This window comes from Mesocricetus auratus, unplaced genomic scaffold, assembly GCF_017639785.1.
Source record: "Mesocricetus auratus isolate SY011 unplaced genomic scaffold, BCM_Maur_2.0 Super-Scaffold_100024, whole genome shotgun sequence".
NCBI classification, from domain to species: Eukaryota; Metazoa; Chordata; class Mammalia; order Rodentia; family Cricetidae; genus Mesocricetus; species Mesocricetus auratus.
In genome coordinates this window covers 25,402,160-25,421,358 of record NW_024429205.1, presented here as the reverse complement: position 1 = coordinate 25,421,358, position 19,199 = coordinate 25,402,160, and the positions used below count along the sequence as shown (strand labels likewise).

Sequence of the window (19,199 nt, the reverse complement as noted above, 5' to 3'; positions counted from 1 at the left end):
GCAGTGTTTGTGAAGCAATCTCAAGTCTAGACATGGCTGCCCTCGCTTATGTATTAGGTGTGAATTTTACTAGTGTATTAGTGAGGCACAAGTGCACCTTTAATTTTCATGCGTGTACGAGACGATATGTGTTGTTCCACCAGGGGTACAGCAGCTGCACCTGAATCTCCTGCTGCCCGCTGCTCAGGCCGAGGCCTGGTGGGACTTCTACCAATCCCTACCCTGGAAGCCCTATAAAAATCATGGCCACCTCTGTCACTGCCACCAAATTTATTCTTAAGTTTCTATTGTTCTATTTTACCAATAAAGACCCGGGAGCCAGATGTTGGGGTGAAAACCTGCTAGCTCAGAGAGTCAGAGAGAGAGAGAGAGAGAGAGAGCATGTAGCTTCTTCTTCCTTCACCACAGCTGCTTCCTCCTTCAATGCCTTCCAACATAGAGAGCTTCTCTTCCACCTTCCCAAACCGAAAAGGACCACCAAACTCAAAGTCCCTCCCTACTACTTCCTATGTGTCTCTCTATCCATCTTCCCGACTTCCTCCCACTCTATGGCTTTTTTTTTCCCCTGTCAACTGGTTACTTGAGCTGCCTCTCGATCACTGGTTGGTTTTATTTAATCTTTTAAAAGGGTGTCGTGGGGCTGGAAAATGCCACGACCGGAAACAGGTTTTTCCAGTAAACAGCGTAATCTCGGGGTTCACAGTGTGATCAGATACCCTGGTACACATGTGAGCACACCCCGGCGCTGCAGAGGAAGCAGTGGTGCACATGTGCTTTGTCGTGGTCCCTGGCTGGCAGAACCATCAGCTGTCTGAACGCCAGTGGGAACTTCAGTCTACTGTCCACTGCGGGGCTCTGTGAGTCCTCGTTGGGTTGGTGAAGGTCCCAGGTACAAAGTCTTGGCATTTATACAGATTGAGCTACTCTAAAACTAGCAGAAGTCCTGACACAGAGTACATCGCCCGAAGAATCTGCAAGCACAAAGAGATATGTGGGTTCCACCTGCAAACCAAAGGGCTTGTGACCCTGGAAAGAGCCACGCAAGTTCTACCACAGTATCAAAAGTCTGTTTGGAGAAACTGGGGGAGATGTAATACTCTTCAGCTATCCTGTAACATACAATAACATACTACAAAATTCACAGTTAATAATGCAGGCTAGTCATGTCTACATGAAGGTATTTATAAAAACCAGACTACAGACTGTTTCATGAACAATTCATCAAATTACAAAAGTTAAAAAAACTCAGACATGCCGGGAGTTGGTGGCGCACGCCTTTAATCCCAGCACTTGGGAGGCAGAGGCAGGCGGATCTCTGTGAGTTCGAGGCCAGCCTGGTCTACAAGAGCTAGTTCCAGGACAGCCTCCAAAGCCACAGAGAAACCCTGTCTCGAAAAACCAAAATAAACAAAAAACAAAAACCTCAGACATGCATTTTGTTTCTGATGATAACCTTTGCTTTGCTTGCCTGATTTTATTAAAAACCAAATGTCAGTCTTGAGTAGCATAGCTAGGGAAGAGAAGTTGAGTTAAGAATAAATAAACCATTTTTACTAAAAAGTGATTTTTCTCTTTTTTTTCCAAGACAGGGTTTCTCTGTATAACAGCCCAGACTGTCCTGGAACCCACAGAGATCTGCTTGCCTCTGCCTCCCAAGTGTTGAGATTAAAGGTGTGTACCACCACAGCCTAGCAAAAAATGATTTTTATTGTTACTATTTTTTATCACCTTCAACATTTCCATGGAAAAGACTCATTTTACTACAATTATATACAATATATATGCATGTATATGTATATATATGTTTCCTTATCTTTTCACATTTTGCTTAAATTTTTGTCTGAACAGTCAAATAAGAATATGGATGGAAATATGCTCCAGTTTTAAAATGCAGTTACAACTTATAAGTGCTATGGATCATTAATACACGAGAGTCAGTGTGCTCATCATCTATAAAATCCAAACAATGTTTATACAGCATGATGAGCCTGTACCATTAAATGTTGGTGCAAAAACATAATTCTTATCCCAAATGGGGCAAAATAGTTTTTTTTTTCTTGAGCTAAATATGAGCGGCCATGGCCCAGGCACAGATTCAGATTGCCCTAAATAGCATGTTCCAAGATGGAAAGGGGTCCTATCATTTTTTTGTAGTTACATAACACAACGTCACAAATCAAGGGATTTTTCCCCAAATATATTAGTGGGGACAGCAGGTGAGAAGTTTACAGTAGTGTGGAGAAAACAGCTATAGTCTTGGATGTTATAGTCTTGGATGTCATCTGATGACGTATCTTAGCTCTGGGTTAGCAGAAGCTTATCTTCCCACAGCTTTACCCCGTAATCAAAATGAGGTTAAGTCAGAGTTGAGCAGTGACTAGGCTATTTTTCTGGTTTTTGAGACAGGGTTTCTCTGTGCAGCTTTGGAGTCTATCCTGGAACTTGCTCTTGTAGACCAGGCTGGCCTCGAACTCACAGAGATCTGCCTGCTTGTGCCTCCCCAGTGCTGGGATTTAAAGTGTGCACCACCGCCGCCCGGCAGTCAGCAGGCTCTTAAGGGAACTAAACACAATCCTATTGAACCTTGGCTCTGGAATTTGCAACTTCATAGTCAGGGAGTGAGAATCAACCAGTACACCTTGAAGAACATTTAACTTTGGTATGGCTTTCTTGGCGAAACCAGATCACACATGGGTGAAGAGGGTAATAACTAGTATACAGTAGGAGCATAACCTTCTCCCAACCCAGATTAAAAAAAATAATAACTTAAAAAGCGTATTACTAAGGACAGAGAATGTTTATCCATAGATGCAAAAGAATGGAAACCATAAAATAAAATCCGGGAACAATTTTAAAACTAAACGACTACACAATATAACAGCATACCGCTTTATGGATAAATACAATTTTCTGACTATGCCATCACCTCGAAAAAGTTTTTCTCATTTTTCAACAGCTCTTAAGCACTCGATCATAACTGAAAGCTACACCCAATCGTCTATGACCAGAAGCAAGGACAAAACTGAGCACGGTGGCATACGCTTTAGCACAGGTAAGGCAAAGGCAGGTGGATCTCGGTGAGTTCACAGCCAGCCTGGTCTACATAATGGGCTCAGGGCCACAATATTAAGCCCCTGTATTTTTACAAAGGTAACTAAGAGTGGGGAGGGGAAGAGAGAGGGGGAAGGTCAAAGCAGACAAAAAGTTGATCTAAACTGCGTGTAATCAGATACACCCTATTATAGTTGATATGGAGTTAGGTCCCTTTCCCGTTAAAGTAGAATGCTCGGTGTTTGGAGCAGGCTCAAAAGGACAGAGAGGAAAAACTTTTCGACAACTTTCTGATGCATCCGTACCAAGAGGGGCCAAGACCTCTCTATCCCTGAAACACCGAGGCTTCTCTGAAAAAAAACAGGAAGCATTTATCTGGCGTTCATTGTTCTCCACACGTCTTCCCTGCCCTAGGCCACACAAACTTGCCCTTCTTCCATGGTGACACGCTGGCGACGAGAGGTCCAGCAGCCACAACTCCACAGCTCACGCCCTAAAACCCCCGGGCTCGACCGGCCTCAAGCTCCTCCCGCGCCCGCGCCCGCCCCGCCCAAAGCTGTGCACATGCGCATTCCAAAAAGCTCCGCGCCCCCCCCGCCCCCAGGCTGGGTCCGGGAGCCCAGCTGCCACGCCGCCAGTCTTCCTGCCCTTCGTGGGCAGCCAGCTTCAGTGTCCCCCAGTGCGCACGCGCACGCCGGGCCATTGCCGCGGGGGGAGGCGGGGCGGGGGCGAAACCCAACCGCTTGCGCACGCTCGGGGCCTGCGCAGTGCGGCGACTGAGGCGCCAGCTGCCGACTTGGAGGTTCCGGGCAAGGGGCGCATGCGCGGGGGGTACGCGTTGCCGGCGAGAGGACTGCCTGACGACTCGGAAATTTGAATACCACAGTAGCATGGAGTGTGACCTCATGGAGACTGACATCTTGGAGTCGTTGGAAGACCTAGGGTAAGACCGCCGGGGCATGGGTTCCTCCAAGTTCACTCCGCAGAAGCCCCGGGAACTCCACGGGCGCCCCGGTCGGAGCCACCTGCCCCTCCACGCCGCACCCCGGCTCCCGCGGCGGCTTCCCGCTGGCCCCGGGACCCCGGGGCCACGTCCACGCCTGCCCCGCCGCCGGGACTCGGTCGCCTCACGCCCTCCCCGGGGCTCCCTGCAGCCCGGCCACCCGCAGCGGGTGCCAGGCACGCGTGTCATTGTCTGGGCTCCGGGTCTCGCCGCCCCCACTCCCCGAGCTCCCCTTCTCGCCGCCCGACCTCCCCGCCCTGCCCCCCCCCCCCACTTTCGGGGTTTGCCAAAGTTGTCTCTGCTCTCCTGTGTGTCCCCAAGGTTTCCTGCAGCCCCGTCTGGAGCTTCTACCCCCACCCTGCCTCTCTCTCCCTCAAAAAAAAAAAAAAAGAAAAGAAAAAAAATGTTTGCTCGGTCATCTCTGCGTGCGCCTAGGCTTCGGAAGGCGCACGACTGTCTGGGCGATGCAGCAGCCTCCCGAGCCCGCCCAGCTGTGCGCCTGCCTCACGTTTCACCACCTGCTCGGGGATTGCAGACTAGTGACTCCAGACCCCAGCACAGTCTGCTCAACCCCAGGGTCGTCTTCACCCACCCGAAACCAACATTCTTATTTTTCATCTTGTCTGCCCCTCTGATAGTTATCCAGTGGTAAAGTCATCTGTGTTTAGAAGTTTGCAAATAAGGCTTGTCTCCTTAGCTCACCCAGATTAATGTACTCAAATTTGAGAACCTCGAATTTCTTCTAAAAGTGGAGTGGGGGGGGATAGAGAGAGAGGCACAGATTGTATGACTAAGTATTTGCCTGCAGGTAACTACTTCAGGGGGAAAGTCAGCACAGATTTAGCTAGTTGGTTTTTTTTTTGTTTTTGAGACAGAGTTGTATTATAATCCTGACTGTAGATCTGGCTCACAGAGATCCACCTGCCTCTGTCACCTGAGAGCTGGGATTAAAGGTGCGCCCCCCATACCCTTCAGATAGTTGTATTTTTAACTATGCTTTTTCATTATCAAAGCCTTTTAAGGCTTTTTGGTGACAAGGATATTCTTAAGAGAAACCTTTATTTCGGGAAAGACACCTCGAGGTATCTGAAAGTCAACCCATGAAATAGCTTGGTGTCTAATAGGGACTGTTCAGAAAGCATAGTACTTTACCTCCTTTCGTTGTTAAAGTGAGGTCACCATTGTCATCTCTTGAAAACACGATTTGTTAATGAAGGCAACTTAGTTCCTGCATTGGGCCACCAGGAAGTCAAATGTTCTGCAGGATGGGTTCATTTCAATGGGTGTCTAGGGGTGTTTTGCTCACCCAGTAAATGCTTTTGAGGGACAATTGGTGTGTGCCAGTGTGGGGCTTCCCTCAGGGTGTAAGTTCATGTGGAAGGGAGAAGCACTGAGGAGGCTCCCCTCTCTTGAAGAGGAAATGAAGTTCTAGAAGTGATTGGTACTTACGGTGAGTGTTGAACGAGTGGTTCAAGGAGAGGGACACTCTATGGGTAAAGGTCAGTTGACCAGCAGCCATGGATGAAATTGCTTGCTGTTATTTGTTCCTTTATCCTAATGGTGTTTTTCTTGTCTGGCTAACTAATTACCCCTGCAACATTTGCTCTCAAATAATTGAGTCGAATTGTAATATAAACCCTGGGTTTTCTGAAAGTTTAAAAAATTGTAACTTAGTTTGGTTGCATTCAAATATTAAGTCACCCTTAGTTGATTCATTTTAGCTGTGTTTTTAAGGAATCCATGCAGAATTGCAGTTGAAGGCTATCTTTTATCTCTAAAGAGGCACACAGTAGGGATCTAGTAGTTACTGTTGTGAATGTGGAACACAAGGGGAGAAAGTTCTAGGCCTGGACTTTTAAGTGTCTCTACTATGATTTTTTTTTTTATATAAAGACGTGTTGGGTTTTATTTTTATGTGTATATATGTGCACGTCAGTATACTCCACGTGCATACCTGATACCTGAGGAGACCAAAAAACAGGAGCCAGATCCCCTAGAACAGGTTGTCTAGAGCTATTAACTGCCGATGTGGGAGCTACTCTGTAAGAATAGCAAGGGCTCTCAACTGTTGAGCCGTCCCTCCAGCTCCCCTACTCCTTGTAATCTAGTTGCAGGATGATGTATAATTTCTTTTTTGTGTGTGGGAGATTTTCTTATTCTAATCCATTTCATATGTAAGCATATTTTAAGGGAATCCCAACGTGTAAATCCTTTACCATACTCATACCTCTAAATACCATGTTAAGGATATTTAATGTATGTCTTTGATAACTATTTTTAATCAGTATTTCACTTAAAAATATAATCTTAAACTATGTCAATTTTTTTTTTATGCTGGTTGTGGTAGCACAGAGCTTTACTCCCTGGGAGGCAGAGGCAGGCAGATCTCTGTGAGTTCAAGGCCAACCTGGTCTATATCTATATATCTATGTATATATTTATCAAGTGCCAGGACAGCTAGGACTACTGTCAAAAAGAAAAAAAATTACATTTACTTATTGGTGCACTTGTGGAAGCAGGGGCAAGTTTGCAGTTGACTCTCTCCTTGTACCTTTCGGGTTCCAGGAATCGAACTCAGGTCATCAAGCCTTGGTGGCAAGCACCTAAACCTGCTGAGCCATCTCACCTGACCTACAATATGTAATTTAAGATTACATGTTACCTGGGCTGGCCTGGAAATCTTGATTTCCCTGCTTCCTGAGTAGTTGGTGTTACGTGTATGAGCCATGGTACCCAGTCCTGATTACTCTTAAATTCTCATGCCTGGGCAGTATGAGACCCTGTCTTTACAAAAACATATTTTTTTTTTTGCTTTGTTTTGTTTTTAGCACATTTATGGAATAAATGATTACTTGGAAAGGTTCCTAAAGCAAATCGCCAAAAATAAAATCTAATTGATTTTTGAAAAAAATTTCTAGAGAAAGTCAGTTTTGCTTCTGACATGATTGTTGTACAAGTATCTAGTACTTTACTGGAGTTTAATCCAGTTACAGTAAGAAAGTAAACCCTGAAGAAGAGATTGCAGGGCTGTGTAGAAGTTGACATTATTTACTAGTATGTGATTATGTTCATTAAATATCTACAGATAATGTGTGGGTTTCTATGTTTCGGGGTTATTTTGTGTGTTTAAACAGTGTGTTGTGTATGTTAGGTGAGCTTCAAACTCTATGTATAGCCTGGAATGACACTGAACGTTGATCCTCGTCCTCTGCCTCTGGATGCCCAGTGTGGAAATACATACTTGGGATCTGAGCCAGGGTTCAGGTGTGCTAGGCAAGCACTCTCCCAACTGAGCTGCATCTCCAGCTCTCGCATGCTTTAAAGGCTTCAATTGCAGGCACCGATTGGGCAGCTATTTTGGGTTGGTGTCTTTGTTATCGTATTTGATTTGGTTTGGTTTTTGGGAAGGATCTCTATGTAGATCTCACTGTGGGCTCCAGGGGAAGGTCCTTTTTTCCTCAGTTTAACCAGTGCTGACGTTACAGACATGTTACACCATGCCCAGCTTGGCTTCTTTTTCTTTATTTAAAAAAAAAAGTTTTTATGCATGTATATATGTGTAACACATGCTTGCCTTGGGCTCACAGAGGCCAAAAAGAGGGATGGGATCCCCTGGAACTGTAGTTTCAAACAATTGTGAGCTGCCTTGTGAGTGCTGGGATTTGAACCCACTGTCCTGGAGAACAGCCAATGCTCTTAACCACTCAACCATTTTTTCCTAACTTTATTTTCCTAATGATGTATTACAGTGCTTTTTAAAAATACATACTTGCACATTTCAGGGTTGATATTTATACTTTATTAAATTATTGCTTCTTTACATAAAAAAACAGATTTTCCCTGCAGCGTACCGCATGCTGACTCTCTTCTAATGTGTCTCTTCTTATTTACCAGTTACAAGGGCCCATTGTTGGAGGATGGCGCACTGTCACAGGCAGTCTCTGCTGGGGCCACTTCCCCCGAGTATACCAAACTCTGCGCTTGGCTGGTATCGGAACTAAGAGTACTCTGTAAACTAGAAGAAAATGTACAAGCAACTAACAGTAAGTCAGCCTTCCCTTTAAAAAATAATATCAGGGCATTCTGAACATCACTATTAATATCAGAGCTACAGTTGTCCATGTTTTGTAGCCATAAAGAAACATGTCACCGCCCTGTGCTCCCCAGCGCGCGTGCACACACACACACACACACACACACACACACACACACACACACACACACACACACACAAAACACACAATGCTTTTTGATGTCGTTTTCGGGGATAAAGTAGCTAACTGTAAGGCCACAATATATGCAGTGGTTGAAAAGATCCTTATACTGAGACAAAATTGAGTACAAATACGAAATACATATGCTTTCCGTATTTCTGCTTTTTTTTTTTTTTTTTTTTTGGTAACCAAGGCTCGATTACTGTGTGGCACAGATTGGCCTTTCTCGTGATCTTTCTGCCTTAACCTGCTGAGTGCTGGGATTATAGGCCCGGGCTCTGTTGTCTGCATTTTGTGAAACATGAATTGTGAGATCCTGTATTAGTGACTAGTAGAATTTGGGATGTTCTTTTAGGTCTGCCAGGTCCCAGAACCATGTACAGCGTGTAAAGTGTGTGCACTTTAATTCTACTCTGCTTGGGAAGAATGGGCACACTCCAGTAGCCCGCATTCATGTCATTGGAACCTACCGTTAGGTACAGCGCAGCCAGGGCCAGCACCCCCAAATTATAGAGTTGAGAGCACTCTTAGGTTTGCCAGTTTTCTTGACATTTACCAGTCTGTTGGCTCTGCATGAGTTTGGAACCTGACACTCGCCCTTTCCTTCCTTCTGCCATAGATAAAGCTCTAATGGTAGCAAATAAGAATGTCTGCCTGTTAACGTGCCCCTGGGACAGTATCTCCCCACTAATCCTACTCTTGCTTGTGTGTGCTTTGCTTCTTGGTACTGTGGAGACACCAGGTCTTGCTGAGGCTCGGACTTTTGCTCAGGCTGGTTTGAGGAAATTTTATAGCTGCCTCCTGAGTGCTGGGATTATACACCTGGCTTGTTAGTATACTTAATATGTGCAGGTTGATTGTATCCAGTTCTAGCAAGGGGTAGGAGAGGTGGGGAGGGAGGGGGAGAGAGGGGGTAGGGAGAGAGAGAGAGAGAGAGGGAATCTGCGGTCTAACCTAGTACCTCATCAGGGGTAGGATTGACAGAAAGGGAGGGAGGAAGAGAGAGATAATGTATTTGTGTATTTTGGAGGTCTAACCCAGTACCTCATCAGGGATAGGAGAGAGAGAGAAGGAGGGAGGGAGGAAGAGAGACAGTGGGGGGGGTTGGTTAACCCAGTACCTCATCAAGGATAGGAGAGAGAAAATGAGGGTTGAGGGGGGCCTAACCCTGTACCTCATAAGATCAGGCACTATGTACCATATCCTAGCCCAAGTCTGACCAATTAATAAGTTCTAGTGTCACAATAATGATATTATGTATTTATTCCTTTTATTTAAAGCAGTATGCAAGGTTAACTCATTTTTAGACCTTAGCACAGTTCTGTGAGTTAGATTTTATTAGTCTTATACATTCAGTGACAAAAGTCCAAAGAAGTTAAATACATTGCCTGGGCTCACATAACCAGGATTCAGTCCAGGAGAAGTTGAGGAACCTTTGTTTTTAACCACTTTGGCGTTCAGTCAAATTGTAGAACCCTTTGAAAACACTGGATAGGATACTGTCTTTAACTGGGTCATATAGAAACCAGCACATAAACAGATAAGACAGTGTGGTTACTTGCTTGTGTAGAGGGATGGCATCTTTAGCACAGGGCTTCCATCTGTAAAAGAGCCTGTGGAACTCTGGGATGATTTGATCACAGCGGATGAAATGCTGACACCCTCTCCTCTGCCTCAGCTCCCAGCTGCCTCTCATTGAGGTCTGTGGAGCTTTAGGGTTGACAAGGCACAGTTTGATGAGTGCGGTGAGAGAATGGACTTGGGCCTTGCAAATGACTCCAGCACTTACTAATGTCTACCCTTCTGTGATGCTGAATAGAGAACAATCAAAACAGTGGAGACGACATCCACATCCACCCTTGACTTGCCCAATAAACCTCAGATTTTATTTCGCATGTTATTGGAATACGGAGCCATAAGTCACATTGACTGTCTTCCGGTTTCCTTGAACTGGGAATGTTAGGTACGAGTGAAACAACTGGTGATGGCTACCGTAATTAAGCGCTTGCCTTTGTGGTTCACCGGGGGAAGAAAGTGTTAAGAGTGCTCAGGGGAGGTCTGGTGGAGGAGGAGCCCACTGGGCATTGCTGCATGAGAGAGGCGTGCGGGTAGACAAGCGTGTATCACCCTGTCATTCACAGTTACAGCTTAGAGAAAGGCTGAAAAGTAGAAAGGAGACGGGTGTGGCCCAGGAGAGCCGCTGTTTGTGGAAGTGGTGCATGATGGTTGTATTGCATGTGCAGGGAAAGGCCTGCTTGAGCAGTTGGGAAGTCTTTAAGAGCAGGCAGAAAAACTGGAGGAGGCATAAAGTAGGAGCCATTAAAAACTGTCAAGTAGGGTTGGTGAGGTGTGGCTTGGCAGGGAAAGCAGTTGCCATGCAAGCCTAGTGACCTGGGTTTGGTCCCTGCATCCCACAGTAAAGGTGGAAGAAGAGACCCAACTCCACAGTCTTCCTGACCTGCACACCTGTGTGCTCCCCACACACCTCACACACACAACAGTAAGGACTAATTCTAGTTGTCAAGTAAACCTGCCTCGTGCACGCCATAAGAGGGATTTGCAGTGGTGTGAGGAGGGAGGGATGAGTCAGGAAGAACCCAAGCAGGAAAGCTTAATGGGAATCCCGCCCCATGACTGACGCTCCTGACATGATTTTCCTCCTCCCAAGGTCCAAGTGAAGCTGAAGAATTCCAGCTTGAGGTGAGTGGGCTGCTTGGGGAGATGAACTGCCCATACCCTTCTCTGACATCTGGGGACGTGACCAAGCGCCTTCTCGGTCAGAAGAACTGCCTCCTCCTGCTCAGTAAGTCCCCGGCTGCTAGAATGTAGCTGTGCTGTTTTCCATGAGTAATGTGTGCTCGCCACTGCTGTAGTTCTTCCTGGTAACTTGAGCTGACATCCTATCCATTTTAAAAGATCCTACGTGTCCAGCTAGGACTGGTGGCTGCAAGACAGCTGTGGCACTGTGTTGCTGACTGACACTCTTTCCTGGCTTTGGTGCCTGCTCCTCTAGCTGAAGTGCCAACCTGCTGTGGCCAGTGGAGGCGCTGGCGTGCCACGCCAGAGTGTCACCGTGAACTTGCTTTCTGACCAGACGCACACGTGTGAATAGATGGGCCAGACGGTAGAGGGGAGAAGCCGTGCACGTGCGATGCTGTCTGTCTGTGGGAGAGTGTTGTTTTACTGATGCTTCTCTGGGTTGGTAAATGGGCTTGGTTTGGTTTCTAAGCACACAGGATCAGCACTTGAATGATAGATACTCTACTTACTGATCATTCTGGGGAATCCGTTTTTATGAGAAGTCCTTTCCTTCCGTGCCTTTTAAAAGGATACTAATAACTGTCTCTTTTCCTGAAATATAGTCAGTGGACTCAGAAGTTGTATAGCCTTGTATGGACTTCCAGTAAACACAAGCAGTAATCCTAACTCGATTCTGGGTTCCATTCTGGAATCCAGCTAGATTTGACTTTGCTTAGCTGATTGCCCTATAACAAGAGTAGTCGAGGGAGTTGCTTTGTTTTTGTAGCTGTACTGTGGTGTCTGAAAAAATACTAAAACCCCAATTTTGGAGGTTTATTTATTTGTTTGCTTTTTATGTATTTTTAGGGGGGAAATGTGTGTTAGCTATTATGCTTAGGCACTGAAAATGTCTGCAGTTACTTACAATCCCCTTTGTCCAGTGTTTGTTTCTGGGCCAGGACTTGCTTTAGATATTGATTTCTGTACAGCTTTTATACATTCCATCACCCTTCTTCAGATTGTGACTGACCCAGCAGCAGCGGTCCAGTGATTCTTGTCTATGGCTTATCCCGACCAGTCGTGCTTGTCACTTATGCTATCTACATAGGAAGCTAACCACTGTGCTTGGCGGTGACCCTGGATGGCTGAGTCTTCCACAGAACTCACAGCCTTTTCCTACTAACACTTAAGAAAACTGCGTTGACTGTAAATCCTTATAAAGTGCCTTTAACTCCTTGCCACTTCTAAGCAGACTATGCTGCCTATTTTGAATCAAGGTCATAATTGCAAACTTGACTTTATGAGCTTATCAAGAGTGTGCAACCACGTGCTCCGTAAATAACAGAAGCAGCTAGAGGTTACTGGCTTTTCAGATCCTTGGCTTACCCGGTCCGTTTCCTGTCTCCTCTCACTGCAGCCGGCCTTCCTCAACATTCCTCTCAGTTTGTGACTGCTTTCATTGTGTTTTATGCACGTACTCACTGCTGCTCTGTGTAACTATGTCTCATCTGGATGTCAGTCGGGTCTCACCTTGATGCTAGGATTTTCTTTCTTCCAGCACTCTGCCTCACTAACCTGAATTGTTTAGCACATTCTATTTTGAGAGGAAAATAAACAACCCTCATTTGAACTGGCAGAGTAGAATAGTCTTTGGGTGTTGGGACTCTGGGCTGTTTACTGGCCCTTTCTGATTTTCAGTTAACTCATATATAAGTCAAGTTAGGCTTGAGTTTCTAATAGATGAAGGCGGGGAAGATGTTTTGATTCTTAGCTAGACTATCAGTAGAGATCATTGGGTTTCTTTTTCATAGTGTCTCCAGTGCCTTCCTAGTGCTTTGAACGTGTCACTTGCTTTACAGTTTGTAGATATGATGGTATTAATTAATTTCATGAATATCTGAACTAGCTCATCCCAAATTTAAACAACCAGTGTATTATTAAATCATATATGATTTTTAGAACAAGGGTTGGCAGACTTCCTTAAAGGACCAGACAGTAAATGTTCCTGGCTGAGCAGACTATGGGATCTTAGTGGCAACTACCCAAATCTTAGTGTTTTGGCAGGAAAGCAGCTGTTTGTGCATAAGAGAGAAAGTGTGACAGGACCCTGGTAAAAACCTGTTTATGACAGCGCTAGGTATTTTCATAACCACGAAGTTTTACTGTTTTCATTGTCTTAACACCCAAGGACAGCTTTCCACATGGAACCTACCAAAATTTATTAAAGCCACATGGAATGAATGGCCTCTCCAGAAACTAGCTGCATTTATTACTTTGGAACAGGAATTGATGGCTTTTCAAAAGTGACTTGCCAAAATCATGACCCCCTTGGCTTCTGCTTTTTGTCCTGGGGATAGCAAGTGAGATATATTCAAGCTGATCACACTTTGGTGTTTCTGGTAGGATCGAGTGACCTAGAAAACACCTCCCAAAAGAGTAGAAGCCAACTTTGCTGACTACTCAGAAATGATATGGTTTAGCTGGGAATGTCCCTGGGACAGTTACAGGCGTGTTATTCACTGTTTAGTTAGGCCTTCAGCTGAATTACCTGAGAATGTGACTCTCCTTATACCAGGGTAAACGACTCCCGAGGGGACAGTCAGCACAAGGGGATCACTGACAAAAGTAATTTGAGAGCCCAAAGGGATGGCTGAGGGTGGAGACTCCCCACTAAGAGGGACCATCAAAGCTCACACCCTAACCCACATAGAGAAGAGAACTAACTCCTACAAGTTGTCTTCCAACTCCACACATGTGCTGTGTGTGCACACATGTAGACACACATGAAAAACTGCTGGAAAGCAGAAGTGGTTGTTTGTGGGGAGGAGGGTGGGGATGTGGAGAGAAAGGGCGATGAGAAGAATAAAAGATGAAGGACTACCCAGGAGGTGACATAAGCGTATTGGAGAATGGGAGCGCCCTTAGGAAGGTCACTGCCTTCACACTTAATTAAAATGTTTCAGACCAGTTCCCGACAGACAAATTATCAGAGTGGGCGGCTGGTTTTGTCATCACGCTTAGAAGTGGCTCAGTGTGAAAAACCATTGAAAATGGCCATCTGTCTGTCACCTTGTGACACCAGCCCCTGTTCTGGAGGTACATGGATGAATTCAAGAATTCGGATCTTTAGGTGTGATAAACCTTGGTCTCTGGTTTCAAAGTATTGCCTAATTTTAATTAACCTGTAAACTGCGTAAATACCCGAGTCATATAAGCAGTGTACATGTTATGTCATTAGCAGGTAAATGTGGTTTTCATCTCTTGTTCTGCCCATTCTTGCAGCTTTAAAAGTTACGTATCATTAGGTCTATAGAGTTGTGACTCCAGACTTAACAGCTATTAACTGTAGTATCTTATTTTGAAATCTCATTTTGTTTACTTCAGCATACCTCATCTCAGAACTAGAAGCTGCCAGAATGCTCTGTGTGAATGCTCCTCCAAAAAAAGCTCAAGAAGGAGGCGGTAGTGAGGTCTTTCGAGAGTTGAAAGGCATATGTATTGCTCTAGGAATGTCCAAACCTCCAGCCAATATAACTATGTTCCAATTCTTCAGCGGGATTGAGAAAAAAGTAAGACCTTTAGTACCGATTGTAGCGTATTAAAGGCATAGTCCTACGTTTGTTTGAAATGAAGCATTAAGTTTATTTCTCTTAATGGGAACCTAATGTACGTACTAATAAGGAATGTTAATAAATGAGTTTGGGGTTTTAAATCCTAGATGCCTTAAAGAGAAATTAATACGTTAGTGGGGTTTTTGTTTTTGTTGTTTTTAAGCATTGACATGTTTCTTTTCCAAAAATGAAACTTAATACTTTGGTTTAAAAGCTGAAGTAAGCTAGATATAATGTGAAAATAATTAAGATTCTTAAGTCCTTAATAAGATGATTGAACTTTGAGGCGATTTTCAGTTTTTATCATTGTTACCATGCTTCCCCCTGCTGACTGGACAGAAAGGACATTAATAAGTTCTGTTTTCTAATCCAGTTGCTTTGGGTCTGTATATTCCAACTAGCAAACTCAATTTCTGACTATGAACTTAATTTAGTGTTAAAATAGAATTATCAACAGAATATTGATTTATATATTTTTATATATATGGATCTAAATGATGAGGAACAAACAATTTTAATTTAAAAAATGGATGAGTAATAGAAGGAAATGGTGTTTGTTGTTCCAGTCTGAGTATTTGTTGGACTCATGTTCCCCTTGGGTGACCTCTGTGGGGCACGGCAGTGTATCTGTAGTTTGTACTCTGCGTCCACTCACCCATTCAGCTAATGCTCCTCAGTGCCCATGGGGGTCAGGCACGGTTGGTTCCAGGTCCAGGGAAGGATCCATACCTCTAGATGGAGGAGTGGGACAAACCAGTGTCTCACTCACTTACAGGTCTTTGCATTTACGTTCAAAACCGCCTCCACCTTTGTCTCTGTCAGGAGTCTTCTTTTGATGGCAAGATATGATGGGAGTTGGGAAAATGAGGAAGATACGTAATACTTTTAGATTTTTTCTTTTTAATTTATCCATCTGTTTCTGTGTCAGTTAAAGGAAACATTAGCAAAAGTTCCACCTAATCATGTGGGAAAGCCGTTACTGAAGAAGCCGATGGGACCAGCCCACTGGGTGAGTTGTGACTTCCGAGTCAGCTTCCTAAGGAGCGTCCTTTATGTCAGCACTCGAGTCACCTTCCTAAGGAAGCATCCTTTATGTCAGCACTCTAGCCCGGTTGGCCTCACGCTTGCGCCAGTAGTCTAGCTTTAGCCTTCCAAGTATTGTGATTGCACCTGACTTAAATTCTACTTTCTGATTCTTGGTTTGCTACAGGGACATCTTTACAATCATTTGGGAAACCTCCATTATGGAGAAAAATTTTATTTGTGCATGACTCAAAGCACTTACCTCATAATTTGTAGATCTGTGATGCACTTATTAAATAAATTGAAGTTTGGTGTGAATGAAGCATTTAACTAATTGCCAAACCTGACTGGGCTGAACCAACTTCACATAGTGAATTATGGGAAAGCTGAACAGAAGTTGTTGCTTCACTTACATTGCTGTTTTGAGACTGACTTTTTCACCGAACTGTTGATACACTAGCTGGTGACAAGGACCATGTGTGGTGAATGCTGGGAGTCACTTGTGAAAGCAGCAGCTTTCTGCTCTAGGAACAAGGGATCAAGGTCAAGAATGTGTGTAAATTCTAACTTTTTTTTTCTTAATTTTGCTTCAGGAAAAGATAGAAGCCATTAACCAAGCCATAGCCAATGAATACGAAGTCCGGAGGAAGCTGCTAATCAAACGTTTGGACGTCACTGTACAGTCCTTTGGCTGGTCTGACAGAGCTAAGGTACAGGAATCAGTGTTTGTACACACAGTCCCTAAACCCCTGAGAGGAAAGCTCCCACGGAAGCTGCCTTCGTTCCCTGCTGTGGCAACAACTGGCAGCTGCATTTAAACCAGAGCAGAGAACAAAGCTGAGTTTTAGACTTTCCCTACCGTTCAGAACCCAGTAAATGGTTATCCTTTATCTTTCTTTACCTTGAACCATTTTAATTGCGTATGTCCTGCACCATTCTGAAGGTTAACATTTGACTTTGAAAACTTTTGTTTCAACAGAGTCAGACAGAAAAACTAGCTAAGGTTTACCAGCCGAAGCGTTCAGTCTTGTCTCCTAAAGGTAACATTTCCGTTGCTCATCTTCTGGCTGCTAGACAAGACCTGTCAAAGATTTTAAGGACAAGCAGCGGGTCCATAAGAGAAAAGACTGCCTGTGCCATCAATAAGGTGACTAGAGTACGTTGGCTTTTCTTTCATATGTGTCTGTCTGCGAAATGAGATGTCTAAAATAACATTCTTATTCCATAGGTATTGATGGGTAGGGTGCCTGACAGAGGTGGCCGACCCAATGAAATTGAACCTCCACCCCCAGAAATGCCACCATGGCAGAAAAGACAAGATGGCCCCCAGCAGCAAGCAGGAGGCCGAGGAGGAGGGAGAGGTGGCTATGAACATTCCTCATATGGAGGACGAGGAGGTCATGAACAAGGAGGGCGAGGTGGACGTGGTGGCTATGACCATGGTGGACGTGGTGGCTATGATGGCGGCCGAGGGGGAGGAAGAGGAAATAAACACCAAGGAGGCTGGACAGATGGAGGGAGCGGAAGTGGGGGTGGCTACCAGGATGGTGGGTACCGAGATTCAGGTTTCCAGCCTGGTGGCTACCATGGCGGCCACAGTAGTGGCTATCAAGGTGGTGGCTATGGTGGTTTCCAAACATCTTCATATACAGGAAGCGGGTATCAGGGAGGTGGATACCAGCAGGACAATAGGTACCAAGATGGTGGGCACCATGGGGATCGAGGCAGTGGTCGTGGGGGAAGAGGTGGTAGAGGAGGCCGGGGTGGGCGTGGCGGCCAGGGAGGAGGCTGGGGAGGAAGAGGAAGCCAGACTTACCACCAAGGGGGCCAGTTTGAGCAGCACTTCCAACACGGAGGCTATCAGTATAATCATTCTGGGTTTGGACAAGGAAGACATTATACTAGTTGAGGCTACAGAAACTTGTATTTTGCTAGAGCTCAAGTAATAGAGACTTAGTTTCAGACCCCTGAATCTGACCTTTATTTTGATGGATGTAAGACCACAGGTGGCAGGCACACTCCTGCTTGGGACAACCATTTGTTGGTCTTCATTCGATTCTCTCTTTATTATTAAACAGTTTTACATAACACTGTTTATTTAAGAAACATATCTCTCCTTTCTATGAAAAACAAATTGTAAAGGTAATTTTAATTGCCTTTAATTGACCAGTAGACTAATCCAGTTAGAACATACATGCTTTTTTGAAGAAATTACTTGAATAAAATAGTTCTCATGTTTTCAATATGCAAGTTTTGAAAATGAGGATTTGCCTAGACTTTTTTTACATTTACTGCTGGGAACCCTTCCTCATATTAACAACCCATGTGTGTTTTTCTTAAACTATCTTTCTGACGTGTCTTCTCCAAGCATAGCTCTGCCCCTGATTGGCATTTTATTCAGAGAGGCTTTGTCACACGGCTTTGTGACAGACCTGTTGGGTTGGTTCCTATTACGAGAGCTCTTTTGCAGATAACACATTCAGTAGCCTTATCCTATTGATGGAATACTATACCATATGCTCCTCCAAAAACCATGAATACGGCCAAAATCCATAAAGACAAAAGCAAACTAAGTTGTGAACTCTAGTATCTGTAGGCACTTAGTTAAGTATAGCAACTCAAACAGACCTGCATCCATCTGAGGCAAAGTTCCTCCTTCAACATTGTTTTTACTTGAAATTTGCTAGAAGAAATGGCAAGCAGAAATCTGTTTTATGCACGAGTTAATGCCACTGGCTCAAGCAAATACAAGTTAGTTTGCTTCAGGCAAGAGCCCTTTTTTGTGATGGAATGTACTAAGAAGTCAGACCCAGTCCTGCTCGGCCTGCGCAGGAGGCCCTTTATCATTGCTGCAGAAGACAAAAGCCTGGCTGAGTTGCTCTCCACATCCTTTACTGAAATCACCACGCTTGCTGCCGGGTTTTTGTCCATGTAAACACTGTCAAGCTGTGAAAGGAAATGGCTGGAGGTGCGTTGTGTGTGAGAGGTGAGCAATAAAGTATCTGTACATTCTCTCGTTGCTTGGAGAGTTTTATTTTAGCTGTTTATTTTTACACCAAATTGTTCTGGATATTTGTGTCAGGCTTGTGACAGAAGGCTTTTGTCCCAAAGAGTATTTTCTTAAGTAAAAGGTAGCCTTTTTCTGGAAGTTGAAACAAATTGGGGAAAAAAGCTATTTCTGAATTGACCATATTTGTAACAGTGTGGCTAGAAAGCTTCACTCTAATTCTGTCCACTGGGTGTAGCTGTTGCCACACATGTTAGGGAGATACGTTAATGCCCCTCCCTAATCTTTCAGAGGTTTTGTTTTTCCGTTCTTCCTGAAAAAGTGAGACTTGGTTTTCTTAAAAGAAAGTGAAGTGAAAAACACAAAGATACTTATTAGAAGAGAAATTGTAACTTCACTAAGTGGAGATTTGAAGTTAATTGTGGCCTAGGGATACATGATGTGTGTGAGTGGGGCACATGCATTGAGGTCAGAGGACAACTTCCAGGAGTTGCTAATTCCCTCCTCAGAAGGACCTGGAGATCCAACTCTGGCGGGGCCTGGGTAGCAAG

At 44.6% G+C, this 19,199-nt stretch overlaps 1 protein-coding gene across 2 annotated transcripts; it reads left to right on the top strand.

Annotated features, from left to right (window-relative positions):
- Nucleotides 1-3,839: 3,839 nt before the first annotated feature.
- On the top strand, nucleotides 3,840-18,653 carry Fam98a (family with sequence similarity 98 member A). 2 transcript variants are annotated; one of them, XM_005073593.4, is made up of 8 exons: nucleotides 3,840-3,994; nucleotides 7,949-8,097; nucleotides 10,937-11,071; nucleotides 14,392-14,576; nucleotides 15,547-15,627; nucleotides 16,235-16,351; nucleotides 16,621-16,788; nucleotides 16,870-18,653. In XM_005073593.4, exons 1-8 carry the CDS (start codon nucleotides 3,942-3,944, stop codon nucleotides 17,548-17,550), a joined length of 1,569 nt encoding a protein of 522 aa, XP_005073650.1. In that variant the 5' UTR covers nucleotides 3,840-3,941; the 3' UTR covers nucleotides 17,551-18,653. The 2 variants fall into 2 exon arrangements, with proteins under 2 accessions (XP_005073650.1, XP_021084940.1); XM_021229281.2 differs by lacking the exons at nucleotides 3,840-3,994; nucleotides 7,949-8,097; nucleotides 14,392-14,576 and having other exon boundaries at nucleotides 10,947-11,071.
- Nucleotides 18,654-19,199: the final 546 nt, after the last annotated feature.